Source organism: Pogona vitticeps, chromosome 5 (genome assembly GCF_051106095.1).
Source record: "Pogona vitticeps strain Pit_001003342236 chromosome 5, PviZW2.1, whole genome shotgun sequence".
Lineage (NCBI taxonomy): Eukaryota > Metazoa > Chordata > Lepidosauria > Squamata > Agamidae > Pogona > Pogona vitticeps.
In genome coordinates this window covers 86,218,134-86,239,865 of record NC_135787.1, presented here as the reverse complement: position 1 = coordinate 86,239,865, position 21,732 = coordinate 86,218,134, and the positions used below count along the sequence as shown (strand labels likewise).

Genomic DNA, 21,732 nt, shown 5'->3' with positions numbered 1-21,732 from the left:
TCTCCCAGCAATCTTAGTTCTGGCTTGGGATTCATCCAGTCCTGCCTTTCGCATGATGTATTCTGCATATAAGTTAAATAAGCAGGGAGACAATACACAGCCTTGTCATACTCCTTTCCCAATTTTGAACCAATCAGCTGTACCATATACAGTTCTAACTGTTGCTTCCTGTCCCACATATAGATTTCTCAGGAGACAGATAAGGTGGTCAGGCACACCCATTTCTTTAAAGACTTGCCAAGGTTTGCTGTGGTCAACACAGTCAAAGGCTTTTGTGTAGTCAATGAAGCAGAAGAAGATGTTTTTCAGGAATTCTCTGGCTTTCTCCATAATCCAGCGCATGTTAGCAATTTGGTCTCTAGTTCTTTTGCCCCTTCGAAATCCAGCTTGTACTTCCGGGAGTTCTCGGTCCACATACTGCTGAAGCCTACCTTGTAGGATTTTGAGCATAACCTTGCTCGCAGGTGAAATGAGAACTAAGGTAGTTAGTTCCATTGTTGCAGTACTCTGTTAGGAAGTTTTTCCTGATATTCAAGCGACATCTGGCCTCCTGTAACTTGACCCTATCATTACATGTCCTATGCTCTGGGGTGACTGAGAACAGATCCTGCCCTTTCTCTGTATGACAGTCTTTCTAGTATTTGAAAAGTGCTATCTTATCTGCCCTCAGTCTTCTTTTCTCAAATCTATACATTCCTAGTTCTTGTAGTCTTTCCTCATAGGGCTTGATTTCCATTCCCCTAATCATTCTCATTATTCTCCTCTGAACTTGTTCCATATTGTCAGCATTCTTCTCTCAAAATGCAGGGTCCTGAACTGGACACAGTACTCTAGATGAGCCTAACCAGTGCTGAATAGAACGGAACTAGCACTTCATGGGATTTAGAGACTCTACTCCTATCAATGTAGCCTAAAATAGAATTTGCCTTTTTTTTTTTTTTTTTTTTTTTTTTTTGCATCCGTGTTGTGCTAGTGGCTCATATTCAGCTTGTGATGTACAACTCATAATAGTACTGTACAGCTAGGTGGCTTGAAGCACTTAACTGGAGTTTGGAGATAAATTCCTTCTGGGAGAACAGCCAGCCTGTGAAGCCTTGGGCAAGCTGCACAGGTCCAGAGCAACCCCAGAAAAAGGATCAGGAAAACCATTTCTGGTAACTTTTTACCTATGGGAAAAAATGAGATGGATCACCAGAAATCTAATTTCATCTTGATGGCATATTGGTATTTTATTATATACCAAATGAACATGAGAAAATGTGCATTTGAGAAACAACTAAGAATGTATGCCACAAAGTACAATCTCTGTATGGCTAACAATGCTCTAGATGGATATTTTATCTCCAGGAATGACGCAAATTTAACTAGTGCTTGTAGTGAAATCATTCTATAAACATTTTTTTCCTAAAAATATCTGTACTACAAACTAGAAGTGTCAAAAATCAATATAAAAACAAGTAGCAAAAGATACATATAATATTAACTGAGTGTTCATTCTACATATACAAAATAGGATGAAGTATTTCATTTCAATAGTAAAATACATGTGAAAACCTGATTTGAAGATCCAAGAACTTTCAAGAAAATTTTGCATCTCAGCAAGTACACACCTATTCCATTTTGACTCAGACTCATCTTTTTCATTAAAGCACACATGTGAATACACAATAAATATACAAAAATGGTATGCACAATTGAATTGCACTCTTTTACACACATGGGTCACACTGATATTTTCAACAAGAGGCTAACATTGTTTTTAAAAAATCAGTTTATGTTTTAGCATCAGCTGGCATACACCATTTCATGTTATGCAAAGTAGGTTATTTGTCACCTCACTAAAAATCTTTACTGCATCTATATCCAAATGGGCAAAATATAAATATTTTTGTAAGTGTTATTTTGAAGGACAGCTGGCCTCTTGCACAAAACTAAGGAATTTTAAGTCATTTGAGGATTTCACACAGTTATTGTCATCTACCTTTGAGCAGACATTAATCAGCACAAGTGTGTGCACACACAAATATCCACCTGTCCCTTACAAGATGCCAATGTCAAGGACTCTTAGCAAAGAGATTACAGAAATCTCACAGACTTCAAATATTCTGAAACCCAGTCTTTTCAAAACTCTCCCTGATAGAATTTTAATGTCATGCTAACAACCAGCAGCTGATTTATATTTCAAGAGCAGCTCCGCTTGCCAACTAAGATAACATGAACATCGTTCATACATTAAAGTCCCCCGTTCCAAGTCAGACAACAGACGGAAGCATAATGGGCAACATTTTTCAGCACACTCCTCTCTGAACAAAACGTAAGCATGCAAGCATATTGAACAGCAATGTTCTGATTTGAATACAACCACAAATGCTATCATAATCTAACAAATTACTGTTCTTCCACATTTCTTGTACACTGAATCTTTTCCAGTTCACTGAATTAAGATTAACACAAAACAGAGCAATTGAAGTAAATACCGTGAAATAAAGCTGGCTACAATGTTACTACTCTGTTTCTATGATAAGGAGGAGGGACCCCAAAACAAATAGCTGTTACCTGTATGGAGAGAACCTGTGATTAGCCTGAGAAGATACTGGGCGAATTTCAGTATTTCACGTTTACACCGTTTTCGACATCCGCTCATCTTATGCAATAAGATGTTCCTCTGAGGACAGCCAGATCACTTTTGCTAATAAAAGTCAACAGTTTCTGGCAGAGAACTTCTGTCCCAGTTTTTATCAGTGTCTGCCGTTTCAGAGGCTGCCTTTTTAAAGCCAGATAAACTCCTCTGGATTTGTTCGGGGGGGGGGGGGAGGATATTCCTTTAAAGGAGCAAAGGAGGTGAAGAAATAAGAATGCAAATAAAATACTGAACTGGCAAGGGGGGTGGCTGAACAGGGTGGTCACAGTCAGGTCCCCCTGGAACTCTGTCTGGTATGATGAACCCTTGTCATCCCACGGGTTGTAGGTTCACTTTCCTCAGCAGCCTCCTGAGCAGACACTGCTGCAACCTCACAGACCATTCAGTTGGAGGCGGGGCCTGCGAGCCTAACTCTACACACAGGAATTCGTCCTCATCAATGAATCAGCATGTAAGCTGGTGGAGAAGAGAGAGCAGGGTACTCTATTTGAATTCTGTTTTGCAAAGAATGGAGTAGGGGAGTTAAAATGAATGTGCTAGAGAATTTACTGGGGAAAAATAGCTGTGCTATAATCACTAGCTGCTCTGTCATAGTAAGAGAATACATATCTGTCCATTTCAAAAAATCTCACCTGATGGAGATACAAAAAAAACAATCAAGGTCACAGAACAGCAACAGCATAAACATAAATGACAGAGCAAAATCTTGCAGTTTGGATAAAGGGTGCAACAGAGCCAAATTCCACAATCCCCAAAGGAGAGAGTCAAAGCCCACATTATACTCCAAAGGTGAAAGAAGTTTTTATTGAGGAAGAGTTAGTGACATACCAGGACCCAGGAAAACACTTGCAGGGATCATCCAGTAAGTAAAGATACATACCCCTTACACTGTGAAAGAAAAATATCTCCATTACATCTACTGTAAATGGGATGCCAAACAGTATTAGCAAGCTCAGATTTCATAGTAGAGTAATTTAGAAATACAATTAGATATATTCCTTATAATTTGTTAAGGTCTCTCAATGTACATGGAGGTAAACGTATATTACAAATTAATGTGTTCATGCGTATGTGTGCACTCCCCTCTCCCACAGCAAGCAATTTTTCTGGACAATTTATAAATGAGATGCAACAGAGAGACAAGCAACACAACAAGATAAATGGACAGAGCAGAGGAGACTTGCTACAACACTTTTTTAAAATCACACATGTTTAGGCTTTGCTCCAGTCTGGAATAAAGAACAAGGGAGGAGTAGAGAAGCTCTTATCCTCCATATGACAGACTACCATTCCCATATGCTCAGATAGCTTATTCAATGGGCAAGTGTGATGGGGGTTGTAGTCAATCAACATCTACAGGGCCACTGGTTCCTTAACTCTGGATAAAGCAATGTTAACACCTGACACAGAAGTGTTAGATTTCTTTGAGGTGGGCTTGAAAACAGAAAGAAACGGCACGACATACATGTTCCAGAGAAGTTAAAGGTTAAAGTGGCAACCAAGTAGTACAATCACCTATAAGAGCAGGAGAACTTTGAGCAGCTGAATATACAGTGGTGCCTCGCTTGATGATGTTAATTGGTTCAACGAAATCACTGTAGAGCGAAAATGTCATAAAGCAAAATAAAAAAGCCCATTGAAATGCATTGAAAACTGTTCAATGCGTTCCAATGGGCTGAATAACTCACCGTCCAGCGAAGATCCTCCATAGGGGCGGCCATTTTCGGTGCCTGTAAAGCGAGGAATCCGTCCAAAAACACAGCAGGGAGCCATTTTGAGCAGCCGGTGGCCATTTTGAAAACCCGATGATCAGCTGTTTTGATCGTCATAATGCGAAGAATCGGTTCCTGAAGCAGGGAACCGATCATTGCTAAGCGAAAAAACCCCATCTAAACATCGTCATGAAGTGGATTCGTCGTTATATGGGGTAATCGTTAAGCGGGGCACGACTATAATAGATTCGAGGGCCAAAAGTCACAAAGAGAAATATACCACAATAGAGGCAGAAGTTAGGTGGCAAAATCCATGCAAAGTTTGTAAGGTAATGTAGGTTGGTTTTGTTTTTGTTTTTTTTAGTTCGTTTGCTTTTTTGGTAGACTGAGATGTAGAAGTACAGTGGAGAACCAGCAAGGAGATGGTTTGCAGTAAGGATGTCAGGTGATGCCCAGAGAATGAACCCATTATTTAAAATGGAAAGAAAGAAAACATGATTCTCTGTGATTCTGTTCTGCTTCACAGTGAATAACTTTTGAATTCCTGTTTTACTTTACAACAGTCATATAATTTTGTGATTCCAGTTCCACTCAATGTAGGCCCTCCACTTTTACTTAAGTCAGAAACCAGTTGAAGTGATACAGTATTTGTCTGTGAGCCTGATGGACTGGATCAGGAAGAATAAACTTCATCCAGGTAAGGCAAAGATAGCAATAATTAGAATTAAGGGGATCAGTTGGCTTTCGCATGAGGTTACAGTCCTCAGAAAGGACCAGATTCTTAGCTTGGGAATACATATGGACTGAACCCTGCTTGTGAATGCCCAAGTGACAGTCATCACTTGGAATGCCAATCAGAAGTTTAACCTAGGGTCAACAAAAAAGAGAAAATGTTTCACTTTAAATTGCATATGCTAACTTAAGCATATGCGTATATCAACATAATTAGATTTACTCTTATAATTTAAATATAAATACAATAAAATCCACCATAGTGCAGAACTCTATGATGAGATGATCGCCTTAAGAGTTGAGAGGAAGGCAGGATATAATTTAAATAAAGCATATTGCATAGTAAGTTTTGGAAATGCCCCTATACCTTGCATGTTTTTTCAGGTCACTGAATATGAATATATGTGGAAAATAAATAGTCTTGTTCCTGGGCATGAGAATGAGGAAATATTTTTCTGCAGGTTTTGATCAGAGTTTTGAATGTGCAAGAACGATCCTTGCACAAATTGGGCAAATTGCATAACGAAACTACAGAAACTGCTGCTTTGTTCCATGAGTTGTCAGGTGGGTTGTGTCTGTGGTTTTGGCTGATCTTTTTATATTTGCTCTCTCTATGCGCATGGACATGCTTTGCTTCACAAACCCACAAAATATTAGACATTTTGCAAAAAATGCAGGAACTCTGATTTTTAAAAGTGTTTGTTGATCTGCTCTCGCATATGTAGTGAGAAATCATGCTAGGGAAAACCCACTCCTGACAGATTGGAGAAGAACTAATTTATTATTCTATTTTTCTACACATCCTTAAGCTGAAGGGGAGCTTTCTACAATCCCCAGCAGGAGTGTATGGCCTAAACCAGTGGTTCTTAACGTGGGCAATAATGCCCCCCAGGGGGCGATTTCATTTTTCAGGGGGGCGGTGGAACGAAAAGGGGCGGCGTGGGGGCGCTGGAGCAGAAGGGGGCAGTAGGGGGGCGCTGGAGCAAGCCAAACCTGTGAAGATGGCTGCAGCCTTTTTACAGTGTGCATGAATATATATTTTCCTCCAATTTAAATTTAGTTTCAGACTTTTTGTCTTGAAATTTTTAGTTCCTGCATTTGTTTTTATGCCCTTTTTATATTTCTTTTTGCGTCTTAAAATTCACTTGCAACTAAATCATTAAATGTTACTTTTGGGGGGGCATTTCATTTTCTTGGAATTTAATTTTGTTTTCAGGGGTCATTGGATTTAACTGTCTTAAATAAATAAATAAATAAATAAATAAATAAATAAATAAATAAATAAATAAATAAATAAATAAATAAATAAATAAATAAATGATCACCGTGGGGAGGGGGGCAATGATAACTTCCTCAATGGCTCAAGGGGGCGTTACTTTCAAAAAGGTTAAGAACCACTGGCCTAAACAAACTACACTCATGTCATGTGCATCAGGGAAATGCAGGATGTAAATCCTAGAGGAATGGTGGCAATTGCTGCAAGACGCATCTGGCCAGCCATCTGATTAGCCATTTAAAAAATGTCCCCAACTCCAAGTATGAGAATCTGGCAGCCTTGTGCTCCCAGAAAGAAGACAAGATGGTGCTGGGATCACTATTTCCCTTCCTTCACAGCAAGCCTTCTCTGTGCAAGATTACGTCTTCCCTTCCCAAACTGAGAAATTTCACAGGAAACCTTACAAGAGTTTTTGGGAAGTTTCATGGCCATTTTTACCGCGTAGATGAAATGCTAAGCTGCACAGATTTATTACATCTGCACAGGATTTAGCTAAAGGGAACAAAAGAAACTCCAAGTTGCTAAGGATTGTTACAATTCCGATGAAGAATTGTATAGTATCTTTCTTGTGTGGGACTCACCCCCCAAAAAGGTCACTGAAATTGTGCTGAATTTGTCAACTTCCTGCAGAGGACAACAAGCAACAAATGAAAAACTATATTTTGAGAAATAAATCATAAGTTTGGCACAGGATGAACCTCCAAACAGGTTTCAAGCAGAATTTCTTTGTTAGCATTTGCCCTGTGGTAATAAAACCTTCTGCTAAAGTGTCTAACTACCAACAATCACAGATAACATTGAGGCTACAATCCTACAGAAACTAACAGGAGAGTAAATAATTTGAAACTCAATATAGACTTACTTCTGAGTGGACATGCATAACATTATGCACAGTCTGGCATTTCTTCCAGGGGAAAAATGACTAGAAAATATCCACAAATGTCTTGCAAGGGGGGGAAAATCTCATGCAAAGAAATCTCACTGTAAGGAGAAAAGAGGGGGTTTTCTTTCTCAGTTTTTCTCCCACAATGAGCAGCTGAGAGATTCAAATCTCTTCTTCTATGTGGTAACTGTTTCACAGGCTCTCATCTAAAGATCTATGCTCACCTTCTAGTTACAATTTGATTCTTAAGAACTATCAGAACTAAAAATAGCAAAGGGAAAAAAATGACAAATGGCAGTTCAGTTGATGGACCAGAACCAAATTAGCTCTTTTAATATCCTCATCTATTATTTACAAAAAGGGATATAAGATGCCAAAGAATGCCGGATTGGAGAATGTTATAAATATACCCCAGAGAACAAGATTTAGATTTTTTTAAGGTAGCAGTTGTAGTCAGAGGGAGTGGATAAGAAGTAACTGAATGTTTCTGAGAAAGAAATGATTTCCCTAAAGGGAATAAACAGTACCAACCCTTCAAGGAAGAAGCACAATATGAAGTCCAGGCAAGTCAATGAAAGTCAGATAGAGTTTTGTAATGCATTATTGCAGAAGTCAGAAAACCAATGTAAGTCTAACAGAACAGAATGAATGAAATGTGTAGTTAATGTAATGCTATAAAATGGGGGGGGCACTGCTAAAAATCTATGGGGAACTGTATGTCCTCAGATCTCCACCAACTTCAATTTATGAGGAATAGTCTTTGTTAGCAAATAACACAAGCATCGAATTGGCCTCCTCAGCCACACTAGACGCTGTTCCAAGTCCTCCATACAGAGCACGGTACCATAGTCTTTCGAGACTGAAGGATGCCTAACTAACTAACTAAGCTTAAGCCAAAACTATGCATTTTCAACTACCCCATTCATTATAGTAATAGTGTTTTCTTTAACTCTCAGAATGAAATGAATGATGTTTAAAAGTGCTTAACTTCAGGATAGATCTGGTCTATGCTATTTGATAACAAAACCTGTTTCTGTTTTAAAAATTTTTCTTTTTATTATCATTATAATTTATAAAATCCATCCATGCTGATTTAACATCGTGCCACCTGGGTACCGCTTATAATCATTTGTTAAAACAACTAGTATACACATTATGCTCCTAATCTATACAACGTCCTTCTAACCATTGACAGAAGTCCCATGTTTGATAATATTTTGTATCTTCCTTTCCCTTGATTTTCAGTGTTAGTCTATCCATTTCGGCACAGTCCAATATCTTTTTGATTATTTCTTGATCTGTAGGTGCTTCTTCATTTTTCCAGTACTGTGCAAATATAATCCTCGCGGTTGTTAAAATATACAGTATTAAATATATATTTTGTTTATCAACACTTTCTGGTATTATACCTAACAGAAAGAGCTCTGGCCTAAAATCTACATGCTTTTTGATTATTTTAACAAGCCATGTATGTATTTTGTTCCTTTTATTTATTTATTTATTTATTTATTTTTTGCTTTTTCACAAGTCCACCATGTGATAAGCTTGGTTATGAAAGTTCATAAAATGATTTATTGATGGGATTTCTAATCACAAAGTTAGCTAAAATGAATTTATCTTGGTTTCTGTGTGTGAGTTGAGAGTGGAAATTTCCAAAGTTGATTCCTAGCTGTACCTCTGTACCGTCCAGCGTGGCCTTGTCTCGTAACTAGGGCAACCTGACTAGTATAGAGGGGGCCTTAGACTAAACAACTTTCCCTGAGCCTCATGGGAACAAGAAAGGAAGAGATTCCACCACGAGGGAGATGGAAGATGGATGCCAACATACAGGACTCGGCATGGACTATCTAATTCCAAGGACAGTAAGCCTAAGTTTTTCCTATTGAGAAAGTTTACTTTGGATTTTCCAGAAGCCTGATGGAATGTTGTTTTGATGATGGACACTAGGACTTGTAGTTTGTTTTAAGATGTATTTTTTCCTGAAGCCGGAGGGGAGGTCCGCACCCCCCCTTCTTTTTGTTAGCTAGATTTTTATTATTTTCGTTGTTTCAGAGGAATTCTATCTCCTATCAATGGGGATGGGATTGGAAATATGTAAATATGCTTTGCTATGCTTTGCTTAAACTGATTTCTCATAGAACTATATTTTTCTAATAAAAGTAAATATGCTTAAGATCTGGAAGTTAGCTTCTTGAATAGACACAAGCTGTTATAAATAAATGGCTTATCTAAATTGATGCATTTTACAAGGCCACGTATACTTAACGCTACCAATTGGGGTCCAACTGATTTATGAGTGCTAGAAGGATGGAATTCCCTGGTACTCACATATGTGGCTTGGTTCTCAATGAAATCGGTCAGACTTGGTGCCAGAGTAAATTTTAGCTACCCTAAGGCAAAATTTACGGACCCTGTTTGCCTGGTAAAGGAGCGATTTACTTTGGAACCTCTCTGCCCATGGCTGAGCAATTTCTTAGGAAATTGACTTTGCTGACACACCAGAGGTGATAGTAAGTTCCAGTTTTTTATGAGATTTCTAGCATTTACTTGACCTATTAGAATACATCTTAGCCAATCTGTCGGAAGGTAAATGCCATCTATAAAACATTTTATATAAATTCTCTTTATAAGATGTTGCCATTGTCATCTTATAGTTTCTAGACCACAGTTCTTGCCATTTTTCAAAGTCAATATTGTATTCAAAATTTTTGCCCATTGAACATCATTTCTTTGACCTGTCTGTCCTCCATTTTCCAGTTTAAAAGAAATTTATATATTTTCCTAATTAATTTATCATCTGATGTTAACACTGTTTGGTCAAATGTTTTCTGTTCTTTATAAAAATCATACACTTTTAAATTCCTTTCATATCTTGATTGCATTTGCATTATGGACCACCACGATGCATCTAATCCCTGGTCTATAAGATCTTGTTTTGGCTTTAATCTCCTATCTATGTCTAAGATATCTGTATAAGTCAAAAAAATTTCAAAATTCAAAAGGATGGGATGAACAAATGCTTCTATGGGTGAGACCCATCCTGGTATTTTTGTGTACATATTCGCTTTTATATTTTTTCCCCATATTATATACAGGGAGTTTCTAATATAATGGTTTTGGAAATACCATTAGCTTTCTGATACCATAAAAAGGCATGCCAACCCAACTGTAGATCATGTCCTTCTAAATATATAAGTCTTTTGTTTTTCAGGCTAATCCATTCTTTCAGCCAGATTAGAACAGATGATTGATAATATAAGGTCCAGTCCGGTAAACCAAATCCTCCATTTTCCTTGGATTCTTGGAGCATTTTAAATTTGATTCTGGCTTTCTTCCCTTGCCAAATATATCTTTAATATCACCTTGTTTAGATCATCAAAGTATTTCTTTCTCTATTTTCACTGGCACTGTTTGAAACAAAAAAAGTAGCTTTGGCAAAATGTTCATTTTGATTGTTGCAATTCTTCCTAATAGTGATAGTTGTAGGTTTTTCCATTTTTCTACATCTATTTAAGTAGTTTTATATAATTATCTTCTTTTATAGTTACACATCTAGAAGTTAAATATATTCCGAGGTACTAGATTTTTTTAACTATTTGTAGATCTCTGAAAGTTGATTTTTTTGCTTGGCTGTTAAGTTTTTCATTATAACTTTAGTTTTTTCTTTGTTTATCTTCAATCCTGCTACTTTTCCAAATTCATTGATTTTCTCCAGTTGATCCCTGACACTACACTCCAACTTTGGGGAGTGCTGATGCACACACCCCACAGCTCCCTCGACGTCGTTGGCTGCTACATGTCATGAGTTCAGCCGAATAAGATCTGGAATCTGAGGGGTTAATTAAAGCTGAGGAAAATGCTGGGCAATCAGAATCACAGACAGCTGAATCACTACCAGATTCTCTTCCCCCAGTAGCCAGAGTGAGGGATAAGCTTTGGCAAGGACTCATGACATGAAGGTCCAAGGCTCACATTAATGCTTCCCATAGGAACACCAGGTCGACCAGCCCTGAGTTTTAGCAGGATAAAGTGTTTAGATAACTGCTGCTGCTATAAAATCTCCACCCAGAGGCTTGGAAGCTTGTGGAAGCAACAGGTCAAAACTATGGCTTGCATCCACGCTCTTGCAAACCTTGGACCTTGTTTTCTGGACCCTTGGCTTTGGACTCTGACTTCTGACTATGGTTTGTGTTTTGGCTTTGGCATTTTGGTATCTGCTTTGCATCTTCTGGACTTCTGATATTGGACTGGCTTACTGGACCTTTGTCTCTTGAAACCCCCAGGAACATGACACCACTAGCATGAAAGGTGAATAGGTTTTTGCAAATAGGAGAAGGAACAGAACCTCTCTCCCACTGATGACTCTTTAAGTTGAATCTTGCCACTGTTCAGTTGCATAACTATATTTAACATCTCAACCTACTCTGTCAGAATAATATAGTATGAATGTTTGCTGTCTAAGATGCTCTATCATAATTGGGGATTTGGTAATCTGGTTGCCTAACAAAAGTATACAATTCATTTCAGAGCCTGGCATCTGGCGACAACCATTTTGATTATACAGTGTTCAAATTTAAATGTAACCCTGGAGGCCTACATGGAACATTATGCAAACATAATTGAAGTATCATGCTGGAAGCATATTATTATATCAACAGTAAGAGTGAGGTTTTCAGAATTCAGAAAAGAAAATAACACCACAAATTCTTTATTGCTTCTATATGTGTTGCAACTGGCTCCAAAAGTGATTCCCACCCCAACTCTCTCATCCTTCATTTCACCCACAGATTCATTTCCACACTACAGCCTGAGTAAGATTATACTGTGTAGACAGTCAAGTCTAACAGCTGGTGTAAAGGCCTCCATCTCACTCCCCACTCCCAGTTGTCTGAATAAATATCCTGAACAACCGGAAAAGTTATGACATCAACACAAATTAACTTCAGGGTCTGACCTTCTATAGTAAGTAGTTTGAGGATGATGATGAGGGAATATACAGAAATGGCATGTAAAGCTTCAGGACACAGAGTGGCATAATGCAATTTTCATGTTGCACACATAAGCACTGAACATGTACTGTTAAATTCTTACTGCAGAAGCCAAAGTGCTCAGGGTGTCCTAATGCACCACATGAACTGAAGCTGTTCATGCCAACTAAAATGTATTTGAGAGCAGAGATAATTACACCAAGTCACTGTGTACAAAACTGGATGACAGTCTGGTATAGCCAATATTTGGTGACACATGGATTTAAGTATTTAAATGGATTTAAGTATTTGCTCATTGTACACATCATTTGCTTAAGATTCAAAGCACTTCACATATATAATCCTAGTAATTTTTATAGAGATAATGTACAGTATTCTTTCTTCTCTCTCAAAGTGGCGAACAGCAGATTTAGGGAATAGTCACTTGCCTAAAACCAGAGAGGACCTTGACGGGTTTGGTGAAAGAGTCATGCATTTTTTCATTGCACCAAATCATCTTATTATTTTCTTTCAAAGTCACTTTGCATAGTCATTGTTTAGCAAACAATAATTTTAGGACTATAAATTGCTGACTACCCTAAGGTGACTATGGGGAAATGTGTAACACGATTCTTTCTCCTAATCATTTCCTTTCCCTGAAGGAAGCATTCTCTTTCTCATAGTATCTGTCCTTGGTCTGCATATCTCAAGGTTATAGCTGGGACAGAAAGGTCCACACAAACCACTCAGGAACATAGTCCAGACTTTCCTGGTGTGAGTGATTTCTGGGGGCAGGGCGAAATGTGCTGATGCCTGGGGAAAATCCTCCCATTTGATCCTCTTCCAACCCACCTGACTCCAGGGGGTACCAAAAACTCACAAGGCTTCACACTTTGACTCACCCACCAACCTTAAGAAGTTATAATATCAAAATAGACAAAAATGAAGACTCCATTAGGTGCCTTAGGATTTAGTACCAAGAAGCCCTTTATTCTTAGCACAACCAGAATGATGTGGAAAAAAATTTAATAAAGATGTTGCAAAAAGTCAAAAAAGAGATAAAGGTCAAGGCAGTTTCAAAACTTAATTCAAAAAGCAATAAAAATGAGAGGCTAGTACATATTCAAAAACAGGCAAGACTAGGGCAATTCTATAACAGTTCCCAAAGAAGTTTTAAAAACTGGCAATTCTGTATTATATTCTATGCATTGAGACATTCTATACCTCAAAAAAACATGTTTCCCTTTATGAGCCTGCCTGATGTTAAAATCATCAGGGAGGGCTTTTTCCTTGGTCCCACCTCCCTCACAGGTGAGTTTGGTGGGGACCATGAGAGTGTTTCTCTGTCACTGCTCCCAAACTCTGGAACTTTATCCCACAGGAGGCCAGGTTGGCATCATTTTGGCTTTCTTTCTGCAAACAAGTGAAGACCTTTCTCTTCAGGTAGGCTTTTCCTTAGTGACTGGCTATCTAAGAGAAATTTTAAAACAGGATGGTTTGCATTTTTGTTCTTTGTAAATATGTTTTAATAATGCTTTTACCTAACATTTTTAATATGTTTATTTAATTCCTTTTAAATATTTGAATTTACAGTTTTTAGGTTTAATATTTTGTTTTTAACAGTATAAGTCAGCTTGGGTCTTTTTTTAGGACAAAGGTGTGGTAAAAATATTTTAAACACAGTGGTGCATCGCTTAACGATGTTAATTCGTTCCAGCAAAATCGCTGTAGAGCGAAAACATTGTAAAGCGAAAATTAAAAAACCCATTGAAATGCATAAAAAACTGGTTTATTTATTTATTTATTTATTTGATTTTTACCCCGCCCCTCTAGACCATGTCTACTCGGGGCGGCTTACAAAATAAAACAAAACAGTATAAAAATATATAAAATCATAAAATTACAAATTTCAATTTAAAACAATTAATTTAAAGAGAGGATTACCAAGATGGAAGAACCAAAAAGAGAGAGAGAGAGAGAGAGAGAGAGAGAGAAACTTAATTGACTGGAGGAAAGGCCTTCTTGAATAACCAAGTTTTTAACTGGCTTTTAAAAACGCCCGGCGAGGGTGCCAGCCGAATTGCTGTTGGGAGGGCATTCCACAGCCGAGGGGCCACCGCCGAGAAGGCCCGGTTTCTAGTTTTTTCCTTCCGGGCCTCTCTCGGCGTCAGATCCCTCAGCCGCCCCTGCTGGCTATATCGGGTGATCCGGGTAGATCTGGGTGGGAGAAGACGATCTGCCAAATATTGAGGTCCCAAACCGTTTAGGGCTTTATAAGTGATCATTAGCACTTTGAAGTCAATGCGGAAACGGATGGGCAACCAGTGCAAAGCAGCCAGGGTGGGGGAGATATGCTGGTGTTTTCTCACCCCACTAAGGAGCCTGGCTGCTGCATTCTGGACCATCTGAAGTTTCCGCGTCAGCCTCAAAGGCCGCCCCACGTAGAGTGCATTACAATGGTCTAATCTCGAGATTACTAGCGCATGGACTAGAGTAGTGAGGGCCCCCTGATCAAGATATGGTCGCAGCTGGGCAATCCGCCATAGGTGAAAATAGGCAGAGCGGACCACAGACGCCACCTGGGTTTCCATGGTAAGCGCCGGGTCCAGATGTATTCCCAAGCTGCGGACCTCACTCTTTGCGGCAAGGGTCGTCCCTCCAAAGGAGAGGGAGTCACCTATGCCGCTGACAGAAGGGCCGCCCACCCTCAAGACCTCCGTCTTGTCCGGGTTCAGCCTCAATCCATTTGACTGCATCCATTCCAGTACAGTGTCCAAGCAGCGCTGGAGGGACCGGACGGCATCCACTGAAGTCGGTGTAAAGGAGATGTAGAGCTGTGTGTCATCAGCGTACTGATGACACGATGCCCCACACCCCCCGATGACCCCGCCCAGCGGCCTCATATAGATATTAAACAGCATTGGGGAGATGATCGACCCTTGTGGAACCCCACAATTGAGATTCCACGGGGCCGAGACCCTCTCCCCAAGCTGTACTCTCTGGGGGCGGTCCTCCAGGAAGGAGCGGAGCCAGGCAAGTGCCAGGCCACCGACTCCCAACTCAGAGAGCCTCCCCAGGAGGATACCGTGGTCAACGGTATCAAAGGCAGCTGAGATGTCGAGGAGGACCAACAAGGACATGTTGCCCCCATCGGCCTCCCTCAACAGGTCATCCAACAGTGCGACCAGGCCTGAAGCCTGACTGAAATGGGTCCAGAGCATTGGTTTCGTCCAAGAGCGCCTGAAGCTGATCTGCCACCACCCTCTCAACCACTTTGCTGAGGAAGGAAACATTGGCGACGGGCCTATAATTGCCAATTTCGTCCGCCGCCAAATTTGGTTTCTTCCTAATGGGCCTAATGAGTGTCTCCTTGAGGGTGAGAGGGACCTTGCCCTCCTGGAGAGACCCATTAATTATTGCAGTGGCTCATTCAGTTGTTACCGGCCTGGCTGCTTTGATTAGCCAGGCCGGGCAAGGGTCGAGAGAAGAGGTGGTGGCCCGATAGCGATCAAGCGCCTTGCCTACCAAATCTGGTGTTACAGGCTGAAAGGAGTCGAGAATAACCGGGCAGGACGGAGCGCTGGACATCTCTGCTCGATCCATTGTATTTAAAAAAGGAGAAAGGTCACGGCGGATGGCCTCCACTTTGGATTTAATGCGTTCCAATGGGCTAAAAACTCACCATCAAGCAAAGATCCTCCATACGGTGGCCATTTTCGGTGCCTGTCTAGTGAGGAATCCGTCCTAGAAAACAGTGGGGGCCATTTTCTTCAGCTGGTGGCCATTTTGGAACCCAACGATCAACTGTTCGCTGGTCGTCGTAATGTGAAAAATCGGTTCCCAAAGCAAGGAACCGATCATCGCACAGCGGATTTTGCCCATAGGAAGCATCATTTTGCAATCGCTTTTGCCATTGCAAAAAAGGCATCGTTAAGCAGATTTATTGTTATACGGGGCAATCGTAAAGTGAGGCACAACTGTAAATAAACAAATACTTACAATCCAGAAGAATTAAAGCATAGTTTCAGAGCATATGCAGAGTACCGACTAAGTAGCAAGACAGCAAATAAGCATAAATTTCTTAACTTTCAGAGAAGTTAAGCCAAACTAATTATATTTTCTATGCCATTTTTATACCCATCATCCACCTTTCCAGACCTTTTGAGGGTATTCCTTAGTTACTGTGAACCTTCTAAAAGGGAGTAACTTTTCTCAAAGAAACTTAACTTGTTCTTTCCCCCACCATTTTTGTTCAGCTGTCAGTTTTCACTTAATTAACATGGTACCAGGGAAAAAAACCTGTTTTCTGATCTTGGATGCATTCGTTCCCATCAATTGTCTTTCAATTTGTGGGCAATCTTGCCCCTTCCTTTCCAACAACTTTTCTCAGGCACAAGTCAACAGGTCTAAATTTTACAGGGCAACTGAAATCTATTAAGCCCTCTTCTATCATTTTTTTGACAGCACAGGGACATTGTATATAGATCAGAAGTAAGAACAACAGATATATGGGATGGGCATTGGCTACTGATGATTTGGAGTATGGACAGTATTTTCATACATATGGGAAGCATTATGTACCTTGCTTCTCAAAAATAGGACTCAAGATGGCTAAACATAGGTTTTAACAAAACAAGTTATTCAAAACTCAGGGTTTGTACAGATTAAGCACTAAAACATTTTGATTCTCGGGGCAATGCTATCTACCTCTCCCTTGAGGCTTCCATTTTACCTGTGGGCTTGACTATAATCCTCTCAGTACCTACAGGAGAATGCATTTTCCCAGCAGCAATTGTTGTGAAACATTCTGCTGTAATATAAATTGTTTTGGTATGGCTTAGTCCAGAACAAACTTCAACGAACTGTTAGCTTTACAAAAGAACTGCTTACTCTAGATACATGAAACTTGCTAGAATTTGTTTACTGATATGGATCAAGACCACTGCCAGCATTTTTAGTCTGCTCAGAGTCCTGGCCATAGGGACTATCATAATGAGCATCTACACTTTAAATTTTAGCGATACAATACAGTTTAACAATACAATACAATACAGTCCAACAGATGGTTGGACAGTGTCATCGAAGCAACCAACATGAATTTGATACAACTCCGGGAGGCAGTGGAAGATAGGAGGGCCTGGCGTGCTCTGGTCCATGGGGTCACGAAGAGTCGGACATGACTAAACGACTAAACAACGATGACAGTTTAACACAGGGTTCTCAAACTCAATTTACCTGGGGGCCGCTGGAGGCAGAGTCTGGGTGAGGCTGGGCCGCATCAGATTTTCTGCCAAGCAGAGCAAGAGCCCAAGGAAGCCGCCCAGGAGTTTCTTTAGCCTGGCTGGGGCTTTGAGGAGGAGGAGGAGGAGGAGAGGCACGTGAGCCCTTGTCGCTGGCCACGACCCCCTCTGACTCCTTCTTCACTACCACCACCACCAGCAGCAGCAGGACAAAGAAGCAGAGAAGGGAGGGAGCACCGGCGACCGCCTAGCCGGGGGCAGGGAGGAGAGCACGACATAAAATTTTAAAAACCCTCACAGAATCGCCTTGCCAAAGGAGAAAAGCCCCTATCAGTACCCGTGAAATTAAACAGAACGGGGCGGGGAGCCCCACAGGTGCCCGCGTGCATGCACAATAACACAGATACACACATGGAGGTCCAGCAACCTTCCTCTGAGGCCCCCCTCAAAAAAGGCACACTCAGCAGCAGCAGCTACCCCCACCATGACAGAGGAGCAAACTTTGCGAGGCGACCCCAGGTAGCCTCCAGAACTGAAGCAGATTAAGCAGGACAAAGAGGAGGAGGAGGAGGAGGAGGAGGAGGAAGCACCACTAGGTGCTGAGGTGGCCGCTGGCCGGGCTGGTGCTGGGGTGCTGAGAGAGAAAGAGAGCCAGAGAGCTGCTTCCCTGGAAGATTTGGTGGCGGCGGCAGCTGCTGTTGGCGGCGCTGTTAGAGGCACTCTTCAGGGATGGGTTGGGAGCGAGCTGCACTCTCAGGCATCGCTCGGCGCCAGCTCGGGTGCTCGGGGAAAAGGGCTGGCATGTTAAGGGAGGCTTTAGGTCTCCCTGTTGATTCCTATCACTTTTTGGAGTTTGTTGTAACCAGGTTAACAACAAGCTCTGTTTATTACCAGTATCTTTTTTGATTTTGAGCAGAAAACCTCACCTTCCTTTAAGTATTCACCTAGACACTGAATTTATCAATACTGCAGTGTCTTTAAATTATGGATGAGAAACCTTGCCTATCAGAGATAACACTGTTGGTTCTCTGTTATTAAAGAAGGGGTTAATTTGAAAGTTGTTAGAGAAAACAAAGACAAGATTTGTACCTCTTAACTTCAAGGAAAACCTAATGCATAGGAAATGAGACAATTTGCCTGCATTCCCCTCAATAATCAAAAGAAAAATAATTGCATATCAGTATTGTACTATGATGGACTTGGTATCCAAGAATGTGTGTATGCATAGCAGCTTATGATAGGGGGAGGAGTACCCATAGCTTAATCCATGATCTGTATTGTTTGTCCCAGCCCATGGACCCTCAGAGACACACATTAGCTATTTGATTCTGTGCTTCTATGCTATATTCACTTATCTGTTTGGGTTCATGCTTCTATGGGTTGCATGTTAAAATAGACCTGATACGCAGGGGAACCAAAAGAATCAGTAAAGCAGTAAAGCAAATTCTCAACCAAATTGGTAAAGAATTCATTAAGAGCACTTTGTAGCACAGTATATGGAGAATGGATTTCCCTTGCAGATCACAACTAAATAGCTACACTGCAGAAAATATTAACCACTAAAAGGGGGGGGGGGAGGAACTAATACAGTCATATTTTTGATGTGCAGGCATATGGCAGTTAAAACTGACTTCTATTATATTTTAATGATCTCAAATGTACCTGAATACTGAGGCTCATCCAAGGAAGTATGGCTATTATTCAACCAGCAGCTTACGCACAGCAGAATGGTGAGCATCATCTATTTATTGACTTGAGGCATTTTTTCAGCTCACTAGTCTAGAACTGATAAATCACCATCATGACTAATAACTGTGTGTTGTAATTTTCATTTCATTCTCATTCCCACTGTGCAGATGATCACACTGAATTGTTTAAAGTTGTGTAGTTTAGAGGTATAATTCAGTGAACTGGAGTACCTGCACATGGAGCTAGGGCCAAAAGTGCAAATCCTACTGCGCTTCCAGGAGAGGGAATCAGCTCAGATTTCCCAAAACATTTGTAACTGACAGGGTTACGTGCCCGGCCAGCTGTGCAGCATTGGTCAAGTAGAACAGTCCCAGAGAGCCCCAGAAGGAGGGACTGGTAAAACACTTCTGAGTACTTTAAACCTGGGAAACCTTAGGAGGACTAACATAAATTAGAAAATACTTGACAGCACATAATTAATTCAAGCTTGGTGTTAGGAAATTGGGCTCTTGGCCAAAAATACCTTGTTTCAAACTTCATCTGAACCAAAATCTCATTCAGTGGCGTTAAATAAGCACCTATTTTTATCACTTTAAGGTTCCCGTCTGCAATTGGGCTGAATGAAAATACTTATTTATTTCCCTCTTGTAAGGAGATAGTGCATTTAACATTTTAAAAGAAGTAACTCTTCTCAAAGTGCCCTGTTGTCTCTCCATGAAACTTTGACTGAAAGTAACAAAAGAAGATACTTCTGTCTAATGACCTAGGTCCTATTAAAAGAAGGAAAAGTAAATAATAAAAGATTTCAACATTTCAGAAGAGGTAGCCATGTTAGTCTATGCAAGCATATCAGGCAAAATCCAAAGAAACAAAATAAAACAAAACAAACAAGAGAAAAACATGTGGTACCTTAAAGGCTATCATAATTCAACATGAGCTTAGGTGGACACATCCACTTTGTCAGACACATCAAAACAGAATGAAATGTTGAATGAAATATCATTTTCACACTAAATATTGATTGGCTCTTGGATGTATGTTATATTTACATACAGTAGTTTATGGTTTCTGTTGTTTTAGGGCTTTATTGTAAAAAATCGTTAGGAGACAGAAAACAGACACCAGGCCTGGACAAAGATGAGGGGGAGAAAGAAGAGAGATGGGTAGGTTGGAGGTGGGAGTGGGTTTGAAGATTGGAGTTTCACTTAAAACTACATATGGCGAGAAAAAGAGATTATTAAATATAAAGGTGAAAGAAGTTGGCAATCACGTGTGTTAGTATAGACAATCTTTACAGTTTTACCTGTGATCCTTGTGATGAGAGATGAGCTTGGTAGTTGTATGGCACCTTAAGGACTATTAAATTTTAATGTGAGCTTTTTATGTATGTGTTGGTTTGTGGGTTTTTAAGTTTTTTAAACCGGTTTAACTCAATAGCCTTCTAATATTACTGGCTGAAATCCTGTTCAGTAATTCCTTTATCTATCTATCTATCTATCTATCTATCTATCTATCTATCTATCTATCTATCTATCTATCTATCTATCTATCTATCTATCTATCTATCTATCTATCTATCTATCTATCTATCTATCTATCTATCTATCTATCTGTCTGTCTGCCTGCCTGCCTGCCTGCCTGCCTGCCTGCCTGCCTGCCTGCCTGCCAAGGCCACAACTGGACAAAACAATAGAATAACAAAATAAAACAACATCAATGAATTAGAAGTACAAAACAAAACAGGAATATAATACAATACATTACAATTAAATGCATAAAAACGTGATATGATGAATGTGATATTATAGGGCACTATTGCATCAGGCTGTTGTTTGTTCAGGAAAGGCCTCTTTAACTTTAACTATCCACCAGAGTTCACTATTCTCTGAATCAAAGAGGTTTTTTTTCCAAACCACATGCATGAGGAACTCAAAAGAAATTATGCATAAAAATACATCAAAGTGGTATAAGAATCAATATTCTCCCATCTCTCTGCTTTAGATTCCAAAGTTCATATTCCATTTTTTTTTTTAAATAACCATATACTTACAACTGCATCTGCCATTATAGTGAGTCAGAATTACTGCTCTTCATGGCTTCCTTGTGAAGCTGGATTATGGCAATGGAACCTAGTTTCAATTTCAACTTCTGGTTGATACACAGATTAAATCAGAAAGCAACGCACTCAAGGTCACGTGAACTGAACTAGTGTTACCAGCAGAGAATTGTAGTATAAATCTCTTTAATTCTTTCACAGATTAAAGAGGTTTTGATTTCTTCCACTCCAGTGCAATTATTTCTTTATTGCAATCAGCAATCTGTTGCAAAATTTGCAAGTATAATAATTTCTTTTTTAAAAAAAATAACTCAAAAATACACCAAAATATGCTGTATTACATGCATATTCAAAATAAGAACTTCCTGTAAATATGTCAGAAAATACGTATTTCTCTTCCTGATCTTACATTTTCTGGGGAAGAACTATACCCCTTTATGTTCCATACTCCTACAGCATACTGATATCTGTATAAATAATGCGCATACAGCTACCAGCAGATTTATAACCACTATTTTAATACTACCTAATAGGTT

General features: G+C 39.8%; 1 protein-coding gene and 1 long non-coding RNA gene across 9 annotated transcripts in view; one reads left to right on the top strand and one right to left on the bottom strand.

The window, feature by feature from the left end:
• The window catches only part of KCNIP4 (potassium voltage-gated channel interacting protein 4), a 522,091-nt gene that overhangs the window by 402,596 nt on the left and 97,763 nt on the right, over nt 1-21,732 (bottom strand). The window contains exon 1 of one of the 6 annotated variants that reach the window (XM_020780440.3): nt 2,557-5,896. The exons of the other annotated variants lie outside the window; for them this stretch is intronic. Coding sequence (XP_020636099.1) covers nt 2,557-2,644 — 88 coding nt within the window. The 5' untranslated portion in view covers nt 2,645-5,896. Of the gene's footprint in view, nt 1-2,556; nt 5,897-21,732 lie in introns of those variants that run through there. 6 annotated transcript variants of the gene reach the window in all.
• LOC110072267 (uncharacterized) overlaps nt 7,193-21,732 on the top strand; it is a 48,378-nt gene continuing 33,838 nt past the window's right edge. For all 3 annotated transcript variants that reach the window (XR_012087579.2, XR_012087578.2, XR_012087577.2), the window contains exon 1: nt 7,193-9,106. This is a non-coding gene — a long non-coding RNA (uncharacterized LOC110072267). The remainder of the gene's footprint in view (nt 9,107-21,732) is intronic.